This window comes from Nerophis ophidion, linkage group LG17 (genome assembly GCF_033978795.1).
Source record: "Nerophis ophidion isolate RoL-2023_Sa linkage group LG17, RoL_Noph_v1.0, whole genome shotgun sequence".
In the NCBI taxonomy this organism is placed as follows: domain Eukaryota; kingdom Metazoa; phylum Chordata; class Actinopteri; order Syngnathiformes; family Syngnathidae; genus Nerophis; species Nerophis ophidion.
Window position 1 is genome coordinate 7,055,182 of NC_084627.1, and position 11,398 is coordinate 7,066,579.

At 45.5% G+C, this 11,398-nt stretch overlaps 1 protein-coding gene across 5 annotated transcripts in view; it reads left to right on the forward strand.

The window, feature by feature from the left end:
• The first annotated feature begins 2,939 nt into the window (after positions 1-2,939).
• Positions 2,940-11,398, forward strand: part of aatkb (apoptosis-associated tyrosine kinase b) — a 34,129-nt gene continuing 25,670 nt past the window's right edge. For 3 of the 5 annotated variants that reach the window (XM_061875969.1, XM_061875971.1, XM_061875970.1), the window contains exons 1-2: positions 2,940-3,222; positions 10,708-10,856. In XM_061875969.1, coding sequence (XP_061731953.1) covers positions 3,138-3,222; positions 10,708-10,856 — 234 coding nt within the window. In that variant the 5' untranslated portion in view covers positions 2,940-3,137. Of the gene's footprint in view, positions 3,223-10,707; positions 10,857-11,056; positions 11,247-11,398 lie in introns of those variants that run through there. The other 2 variants (XM_061875973.1, XM_061875972.1) reach the window with 2 other exon arrangements.

The window sequence follows — 11,398 nt, forward strand, 5'->3', positions numbered from 1 at the left end:
TTGGTTTCAATAGACTTGTCCAGGGTCTACCCCGCCTTTCTTGTCCAGGGTCTACCCCGCCTTTCTTGTCCAGGGTCTACCCCGCCTTTCTTGTCCAGGGTCTACCCCGCCTTTCTTGTCCAGGGTCTACCCTGCCTTTCTTGTCCAGGGTCTACCCCGCCTATCTTATCCACGGTCTACCCCGCCTTTCTTGTCCAGGGTCTACCCCGCCTTTCTTGTCCAGGGTCTACCCCGCCTTTCTTGTCCAGGGTCTACCCCGCCTTTCTTGTCCAGGGTCTACCCCGCATTTCTTGTCCAGGGTCTACCCCGCCTTTCTTGTCCATGGTCTACCCTGCCTTTCTTGTCCAGGGTCTACCCCGCATTTCTTGTCCAGGGTCTACCCCGCCTATCTTGTCCAGGGTCTACCCCGCATTTCTTGTCCAGGGTCTACCCCGCATTTCTTGTCCAGGGTCTACCCCGCCTATCTTGTCCAGGGTCTACCCCACATTTCTTGTCCAGGGTCTACCCCGCATTTCTTGTCCAGGGTCTACCCCGCATTTCTTGTCCAGGGTCTACCCCGCATTTCTTGTCCAGGGTCTACCCCGTCCATCTTGTCCATGGTCTACCCTGCCTTTCTTTTCCAGGGTCTACCCCGCCTTTCTTGTCCAGGGTCTACCCCACATTTCTTCTCCAGGGTCTACCTCACCCATCTTGTCCAGGGTCTACCCCGCCTTTCTTGTCCAGGGTCTACCCTGCTTTTCTTGTCCATGGTCTACCCCGCCCGTCTTGTCCATGGTCTACCCCGCCTTTCTTGGCCAGGGTCTACCCCGCCTTTCTTGGCCAGGGTCTACCCACCTTTCTTGTCCAGGGTCTACCCCGCATTTCTTGTCCAGGGTCTACCCCGCATTTCTTGTCCAGGGTCTACCCCGCCTTTCTTGTCCATGGTCTACCCTGCCTTTCTTGTCCATGGTCTACCCCGCATTTCTTGGCCAGGGTCTACCCCGCCTTTCTTGTCCATGGTCTACCCTGCCTTTCTTGTCCATGGTCTACCCCGCATTTCTTGTCCATGGTCTACCCCGCATTTCTTGTCCATGGTCTACCCCGCATTTCTTGGCCAGGGTCTACCCTGCTTTTCTTGTCCAGGGTCTACCTCGCCCATCTTGTCCATGGTCTACCCCGCCTTTCTTGTCCAGGGTCTACTCCGCCTTTCTTGTCCATGGTCTACCCTGCCTTTCTTGTCCATGGTCTACCCCGCATTTCTTGTCCATGGTCTACCCCGCATTTCTTGTCCATGGTCTACCCCGCATTTCTTGGCCAGGGTCTACCCTGCTTTTCTTGTCCAGGGTCTACCTCGCCCATCTTGTCCATGGTCTACCCCACCCTTCTTGTCCAGGGTCTACTCACCCTTCTTGTCCAGGGTCTACCCCGCCTTTCTTGTCCAGGGTCTACCCACCCTTCTTGTCCAGGGTCTACCCCACCCTTCTTGTCCAGGGTCTACTCACCCTTCTTGTCCAGGGTCTACCCCGCCTTTCTTGTCCAGGGTCTACTCACCCTTCTTGTCCAGGGTCTACCCCGCATTTCTTGTCCAGGGTCTACCTCGCCCATCTTGTCCATGGTCTACCCCGCCTTTCTTGTCCAGGGTCTACTCACCCTTCTTGTCCAGGGTCTACCCCACCCTTCTTGTCCAGGGTCTACCCCACCCTTCTTGTCCAGGGTCTACTCACCCTTCTTGTCCAGGGTCTATCCCACCTTTCTTGTGAATAAATTCTAGAAATAGTTGAATGTTTAAAATGTGTTAAATGTACTTCTTCTTCCTGTTATTCCAACATTGCTGCCATCTTGTGGCGACTGCTGGTTAGTGCAGTCTTGTCCACTGCTTCAATATTCTTTTTCTCGTGATTGTCCGTCCATCCATCCATCCATTTCCTACCGCTTATTCACTTTGGGGTCGCGGGGGGCGCTGGTGCCTATCTCAGCTACAATCGGGCGGAAGGCTGAGTACACCCTGGACAAGTTACCACCTCATCGCGGGGCCAACACAGATAAACATTCTCACTCACATTCACTCGTGATTGTATTTTATTGTTATTCTTTAAATATTATTTTTGTTTGTTTTCAGGTGAGACGCTGAAGTCTAAAAGTTATAAAGATAATTTGTATTTATTTTTAGTGTCTTGTTGCTAGGATACCACTGTCCTGACAAATGTTTTTTTTACAAAGTGCCTTCAAAAGTTATTTAGATTAGAAACTTCTTGTTTCCTTTTGAATTGTGTTGAAGTCAGTTTTGTTTCTATAAATGTCCTTTATTTGATCATTTCACGTATGAATACATTGGAGAGATAGTTGATGGAAGTTAAAAATGTGTTAAATGTACTTTTTCTTCCTGTTATTGCAACATTGCTGCCATCTTGTGGCGACTGCTGGTTAGTGCAGCCTTGTCCACTCTGCTTCAATATTATTTTGTTGTACTTTTGTTATATTATGCATATCATATTATTTTTCTTTAAATAAGATATTTGTTATGATTGCAGCAGAGACACAAGGACGCTCTAAAGTCTAAACATTATTAAAATGATATATTTTTAATTTACGGTATATTAATTCTGTATGCAGTATTGCTGCCCTCTGGCGGCCAACCTGCACACTGCAGACATTGTTGATGGCCGGCTGATGGAAAGCAGAAGTGACGTCACGTTCGAAGAACGTCGAAGAGCGTCTCCATGAAACATGATTACGTAACATCATCTTGACTGTGCACGTGAAGGCTCTATCAGCGCGTGCGTGTTGAGCATCACCCCCCCCCCCCCCCCCATTTCCCGCCCCCCTCCTTTTTCGGACGCATTAACGGGCAAGATGGCGTTCTCTCCGGCAGCACCGCGGACAGCTCCTTCTTCTTTTTCTCCTTCTCCTTCCTCTCCTCCTTTTTCTCCTTCTTCTCCTTCTTCTCCTCCTCCTCGCCGCCTAACCGACGCCGAACTCTGCGCTTGATCGTCCTCGGAAATGCGGGGTTCGGAGTGAGATCGTTCCGAACTCGAACGGACCTTCGCTCGTGCTCGTCGTCTGCGGACGTCCGCGCGGTTCCGGGAGATGAAGGCTCGCCTGTCCGGGTCGCCGGACGCGGTTCTGGACGGAGACGCGGATCCAGTGTGGTGAGGAGGATGAGGAAGATGAGGAGGATGAGGAAGATGCTGATGCTGCTGACGTTCGCCGCGCTTTGGGACAACACCTGCGCCATGGACTCAGGTGAGCACATTCCTGAAGTCTTCTGGTTGTGTTTGTAGGCGTGCACGCGCCTCATCAGTGGTGACGAGTAATGACTCATCTCAAAGAAGTTGCTGATCAATAATCAATCATCAATAATAATCGGCAGGCTTGTGATGCTAATCGGGCGGCCATTGGGCAGCCGGTTGCCATGGCAACCAAAGCGGGTTTTATTGGCGGGATTATCGTGGCCAAGACCAACTTCCTCCCCGCGACAAGATGGCGGACGCAACCTTTTTGTCTGACCTTTGACCCTGTCGGGTGGACAATACCTTTGCTGAGGCCGTCTCCGTGGCAACGGCGTCCAGCGAGCGGCCTTCTTCCTGCACGTTGCCACGGCAACCGGCCGTCACGACAGGGGGTCGGCATCGCATCTCGGCGACGGTGTTCGATTCCTCGCTAACACTTGTGCTGTTAGCAAGTAGCATGAGAGCCTGGAGACTCAAGCGTAGCCTGTGTGACGCAACAATGGCGCCCTGGCGTGGACGTGTGACCTCACACTTTACGTGAAGCATGACGCTCACTAGTGATCAGTGTCCACACCTGCCGCTCATTAGTGATCAGTGTCCACACCTGCCGCTCATTAGTGATCAGTGTCCACACCTGCTGTGGTTTAGTGATCAGTGTCCACACCTGCCGTGGTTTAGTGATCAGTGTCCACACCTGCCGTGGTTTAGTGATCAGTGTCCACACCTGCCGTGGTTTAGTGATCAGTGTCCACACCTGCCGCTCATTAGTGATCAGTGTCCACACCTGCCGTGGTTTAGTGATCAGTGTCCACACCTGCTGTGGTTTAGTGATCAGTGTCCACACCTGCCGTGGTTTAGTGATCAGTGTCCACACCTGCCGTGGTTTAGTGATCACTGTCCACACCTGCCGTGGTTTAGTGATCAGTGTCCACACCTGCCGTGGTTTAGTGATCAGTGTCCACACCTGCCGCTCATTAGTGATCAGTGTCCACACCTGCTGTGGTTTAGTGATCAGTGTCCACACCTGCTGTGGTTTAGTGATCAGTGTCCACACCTGCCGCTCATTAGTGATCAGTGTCCACACCTGCCGTGGTTTAGTGATCAGTGTCCACACCTGCTGTGGTTTAGTGATCAGTGTCCACACCTGCTGTGGTTTAGTGATCAGTGTCCACACTTGCCGTGGTTTAGTGATCAGTGTCCACACCTGCTGTGGTTTAGTGATCAGTGTCCACACTTGCCGTGGTTTAGTGATCAGTGTCAACACCTGCTGTGGTTTAGTGATCAGTGTCCACACCTGCCGTGGTTTAGTGATCAGTGTCCACACTTGCCGTGGTTTAGTGATCAGTGTCCACACCTGCTGTGGTTTAGTGATCAGTGTCCACACCTGCTGTGGTTTAGTGATCAGTGTCCACACCTGCTGTGGTTTAGTGATCAGTGTCCACACTTGCCGTGGTTTAGTGATCAGTGTCAACACCTGCTGTGGTTTAGTGATCAGTGTCCACACCTGCCGCTCATTAGTGATCAGTGTCCACACCTGCCGTGGTTTAGTGATCAGTGTCCACACCTGCCGTGGTTTAGTGATCAGTGTCCACACCTGCTGTGGTTTAGTGATCAGTGTCCACACCTGCTGTGGTTTAGTGATCAGTGTCCACACCTGCTGTGGTTTAGTGATCAGTGTCCACACCTGCCGTGGTTTAGTGATCAGTGTCCACACCTGCTGTGGTTTAGTGATCAGTGTCCACACCTGCTGTGGTTTAGTGATCAGTGTCCACACCTGCCGCTCATTAGTGATCAGTGTCCACACCTGCCGCTCATTAGTGATCAGTGTCCACACCTGCCGTGGTTTAGTGATCAGTGTTCACACCTGCCGTGGTTTAGTGATCAGTGTCCACACCTGCCGTGGTTTAGTGATCAGTGTCCACACCTGCCGCTCATTAGTGATCAGTGTTCACACCTGCCGTGGTTTAGTGATCAGTGTCCACACCTGCCGTGGTTTAGTGATCAGTGTCCACACCTGCCGTGGTTTGCTGTTGGTGGTCATCAGTCAGCAGGTGGACTTTGTTAACGCTCTGAAACTTTTATGTTGGCTTCTTCCTATTTCTACAACACTTAGTGTTATAGAAACGACTCTGAAACCAATAAGGAATGAAACTGTCGCAAGAAACCTGATTGCCTCCTCAACGGGGGGTGCTTACAAAAACATCAGTCGTTTACCAAGCAAAGGTAACACGCAAAGACATAAACACATCCGACACGTACGGAGGATTAACCGAAGGAGCGTTTAAAGCCAGATGGAATAATCACAAGGCCTCCTTTAGAATAATAATAATAATAATAATAATAATGGATTAGATTTATATCGCGCTCTTCTATTATTAGATACTCAAAGTGCTCACAGAGAAGTGGGAAGCCATCATTCATTCACACGATGGTGGTGGTAAGCTACATCAGTAGCCACAGCTGCCCTGGGGTAGACTGAGAGAAGCGTGGCTGCGAGTTTGCACCTACGGCCCCTCCGACCACCACCAATCATTCATTCATCATTCATTCACCAGTGTGAGCGGCACCGGGGGCAAAGGGTGAAGTGTCCTGCCCAAGTACACGATGGCAGCGATTTGGATGTTAATAGGTGGGAAGCAAACCTGCAACCCTCAGGTTTCTGGCATGGCCGCTTTACCCACTACGCCACGCCGCCCCAATATAGAAATGACAACCAGACCTTGCGGAATTCTACAGAACTCAGCAAGCACATTTGGAACCTCAAAGACAATAATGTTGAATATTCAATAACATGGCAAATTCTTGCATCCAGCACACCTTACAACAGCGGTAATAAAAGATGCAACCTATGCTTAAAAGAGAAACTGTTTATTATATATCATCCAGACCTGTCATCCCTCAACAAGCACAGTGAAATCATTTCAACATGCCGCCACAGACGGAAACACCTCCTAGGTAACACATGAGCCAATCACCACGCCCTACGCCTGCCTGTACCCACCCACTCTGTGCTCTATACAAACCATTGTATGTGAATGCTTCCATTAAAATCTCCTGATGATTGAGGGAACCCCTCATGAAACACTTCTGTAGAGACGAAGTAGTCTTGGGATTTTTCCCACACAAACATTTTGCGCTCTACCACGGTATCGAGCACTATTCTCTGGAGAATCCAATCAAGACATATATATATATATATCCATCCATCCATTTTCTACCGCTTATTCCCTTTTCGGGGTCGTGGGGGGCGCTGGCGCCTATCTCAGCTACAATCGGGCGGAAGGCAGGGTACACCCTGGACAAGTCGCATATATATATATATACATATATATAAAGGTATATACAGTATAGGTGTTTATATATATATATATATAATTAGAGAGAGAGAGAGAGAGAGACTTTTTTTTTTTGTCCTGTCCAGCTTCTCAAGCAAATCATATAGTTGATGTAGATGCAGATGTAGATGTAGATGCAGATGTAGATGTAGATGCAGATGCAGATGTAGATGTAGGTGCAGATGTAGATGTAAATGTAGATGCAGATGTAGATGCAGATGCAGATGTAGATGCAGATGCAGATGCAGATGTAGATGCAGATGTAGATGCAGATGCAGATGTAGATGCAGATGCAGATGTAGATGTAGATGCAGATGTAGATGTAGATGCAGATGTAGATGTAGATGCAGATGCAGATGTAGATGTAGGTGCAGATGTAGATGTAAATGTAGATGCAGATGTAGATGCAGATGCAGATGTAGATGCAGATGCAGATGCAGATGCAGATGCAGATGTAGATGCAGATGCAGATGCAGATGTAGATGCAGATGCAGATGTAGATGCAGATGCAGATGCAGATGCAGATGCAGATGTAGATGCAGATGCAGATGCAGATGTAGATGCAGATGCAGATGCAGATGTAGATGCAGATGTAGATGCAGATGCAGATGTAGATGTAGATGCAGATGTAGATGCAGATGCAGATGTAGATGTAGATGCAGATGTAGATGTAGATGTAGATGCAGATGCAGATGCAGATGCAGATGCAGATGCAGATGTAGATGCAGATGCAGATGTAGATGCAGATGCAGATGTAGATGCAGATGCAGATGCAGATGTAGATGCAGATGCAGATGCAGATGTAGATGCAGATGTAGATGCAGATGCAGATGTAGATGCAGATGTAGATGCAGATGCAGATGTAGATGTAGATGCAGATGTAGATGTAGATGCAGATGCAGATGCAGATGCAGATGCAGATGCAGATGTAGATATAGATACAGATGTAGATGTAAATGTAGATGCAGATGTAGATGCAGATGCAGATGCAGATGCAGATGCAGATGCAGATGCAGATGTAGATGTAGATGTAGATGTAGATGCAGATGTAGATGTAGATGCAGATGCAGATGCAGATGCAGATGCAGATGTAGATGTAGATGCAGATGCAGATGCAGATGCAGATGCAGATGCAGATGCAGATGTAGATGTAGATGCAGATGCAGATGTAGATGTAGATGTAGATGTAGATGCAGATGCAGATGTAGATGTAGATGCTCATACCTGCTGTTCAGGTGTACTTTACAAAAGAGAAGTGTAGGATACTTCTCTTGTTGCCTTATTCGCATTTGACTTTATTAAATGTATTTATATTATCTTTTGGTGCAGGAGGGGATAGAAAGAGAGGAAAAAGGAAGACAGAGGAGGATAAGAGGGGGATTAGACACAAAGAGACAACAACAACAACAACAACAACAACAGCAACAATAAAACAACACCAGCACATACTTAATATGTACAAATATGATCATAAAAGTGATAGCAAAGAAGCAGTTAGTGAAATAAATAATAATATAGAAATGACAATGAGCATTTTTACACTAAAACTGGAGCAATACAATAACAATAGAAAAAGTACTATTGATTATGAACAAAACCAATAGTTTACTTCTATTATCAACAATACAGTTGTTCAAATGCAACAGTACATATACAAAATAATAACTACAAAGATTAAATAAATAAATAAAACAATAAATAAAGGAATACGGGCTTCACGGTGGCAGAGGGGTTAGTGCGTCTGCCTCACAACACCAAGGTCCTGCAGTCCTGGGTTCAATCCCAGGCTCGGGATCTTTCTGTGTGGAGTTTGCATGTTCTCCCCGTGAATGTGGGGGTTCTACTCCCGCTTCCTCCCACCTCCAAAGACATGCACCTGGGGATAGGCCCCTCCCACCTCCAAAGACATGCACCTGGGGATAGGCCCCTCCCACCTCCAAAGACATGCACCTGGAGATAGGCCCCTCCCACCTCCAAAGACATGCACCTGGGGATAGGCCCCTCCCACCTCCAAAGACATGCACCTGGAGATAGGCCCCTCCCACCTCCAAAGACATGCACCTGGGGATAGGCCCCTCCCACCTCCAAAGACATGCACCTGGGGATAGGCCCCTCCCACCTCCAAAGACATGCACCTGGGGATAGGCCCCTCCCACCTCCAAAGACATACACCTGGGGATAGGCCCCTCCCACCTCCAAAGACATGCACCTGGGGATAGGTTGATTGGCAACACTAAATGGTCCCTAGTGTGTGAATGTTGTCTGACTATCTGTGTTGAGGTGGTGACTTGTCCAGGGTGTACCCCTCCTTCCGCCCGATTGTAGCTGAGATAGGCGCCAGCGCCCCCCGCGACCCCGAAAGGGAATAAGCGGTAGAAAATGGATGGATGGATGGGATAAAGGAATACCGAAAGATGGAGGGGAAGAGAGAGAGGCAACCCATATTAACCTTGTAGATTGTTATAGTAACAATTTTGTCAATATGCCTTGTGTTACCCAGTTCACCCTAGGGCAACAACAACAATATATGTTTGATGAAACATGATTGTGTGCATGTTTATGTACTTTTATATGAACAGAATGTGTATATGTATGTTTGTACAGTATATGTATGTATGTTTGTACAGTATATGTATGTTTGTACAGTATATGTATGTTTGTACAGTATATGTATGTATGTTTGTACAGTAAATGTATGTTTGTTTGTACAGTATATGTATGTTTGTACAGTATATGTATGTTTGTTTGTACAGTATATGTATGTTTGTTTGTACAGTATATGTATGTTTGTACAGTATATGTATGTTTGTTTGTACAGTATATGTATGTTTGTACAGTATATGTATGTATGTTTGTACAGTATATGTATGTATGTTTGTACAGTAAATGTATGTTTGTTTGTACAGTATATGTATGTTTGTTTGTACAGTATATGTATGTTTGTTTGTACAGTATATGTATGTTTGTTTGTACAGTAAATGTATGTTTGTTTGTACAGTATATGTATGTTTGTACAGTATATGTATGTATGTTTGTACAGTATATGTATGTATGTTTGTACAGTAAATGTATGTTTGTTTGTACAGTAAATGTATGTTTGTTTGTACAGTATATGTATGTTTGTTTGTACAGTATATGTATGTTTGTACAGTATATGTATGTATGTTTGTACAGTAAATGTATGTATGTTTGTACAGTATATGTATGTTTGTACTGTGAATGTGCGTGTAGATGGACAAACTTGGAGTATGTAGATACAGTATGTACTGTATTTGTGTGTGTATGTGGGAGTGTAGGTACTTATGTACGGAGACACTTTATTGATTCCTTCAGAAGAGTTCCCTCAGGAAAAAAAAAATAATATATATATAAATATATATATATATATGTATATATGTACACTATACAGGCATACAAAGGTATATACAGTATAGATATTTATACAGGTGTATTTAGGTATATACAGTTGAGGTTTATATATAGGTATATAAAGGTACTGTATATACAATAATGGTACATACAGTATATATATATATATATATATATATATATGTATATATATACATATACATATATATATGTATACTGTGTGTATATATATATACTGTTTATGTATGTATATATATACTGTATATATATATATGTATATATATACTGTATATATATATGTATATATATGTATATATATATATATATATATATATATATATATACATATATATATATATATATATATACATACATGTGTGGGAAAAGTCACAAGACTACTTCGTCTCTACAGAACTGTTTCTTGAGGGGTTCCCTCAATCATCAGGAGATTTTATATATATACAATTTTATATATACTATGTATATATATGTATATATATATATATATATATATATATATATATACATATATATATAGTGTATAAAATGCAGTAACAATATGTATGAATATGAAGAATACAAACAATTGTGTTATTTCTTGATGTGATGTAGTTTAATTAAGTACAAAAAGCTGTAATTAGTTACCTGGCCAGATTGACAAAGCAGAAAGTTCCTTTCACAAGTTCTTCATCTCTTTTGTGTTGTTGTGCTCAACTTGAGTTCGCGTTGCCATGGTAACCCATGAGCCGCCAGGACGTGATGGACATACAGACAAGATGTTCCTTGACCAGCAGGTGGCGCCGCACCTGGACAAGAGTGGCTCTGGTCTCTGGTGTCCGCCGGCGCCCTGATCGGCCTGGTGGTCTTCACGCTCACCTGCTTGTGCTGCAAGAAGACCGGGACCAGGACCGGGACCAGGACCAGGACCAGGACCGGCTTCACGGTGAGCCACTTCTCACTTTGTCTGGGCTGGAGGTCAAAGGTCGTGTGTGTGCGTGTACTTCACTGTTGAGTGTAGGATGATGTCATCACTACAGTATGTGAACCCCCTCCTTCCTTGTGTGGGGGCGGGGGGGCGGGGGGGGGGCTCCACATCCCCCCAGGGGACGACCTCAACTGTTAAGCTCCTCCCACTTCCTGTCCTCCACTTCTGTCGTCTAAACCTCGTCTTCATCCTCTCTTCGTCTTCCTTCTGTGTGTGTGTGTGTGTCTGTGTGTGTGTGAGAGAGACTGTCTCACCTGAAGCAGGTAAGTGTTCACACACACACACACACACCCACACACACACACACACACGAAGATGTTGTGTTGTTTCATCTCCAAGTGTGTTGAGGTCAGTGATGATGGTTCTGATCCACAAGTGTGACACTTGTGTTGTTCTACTTTTGTGTCATGTGTTTGTGTTATTGTGTGTAATGTTGATGTGTTATTTGTTGTCTTTTTTTAGTTTGTCATGTTTTTATCTTTTTATCTTGTTGTGTTAAA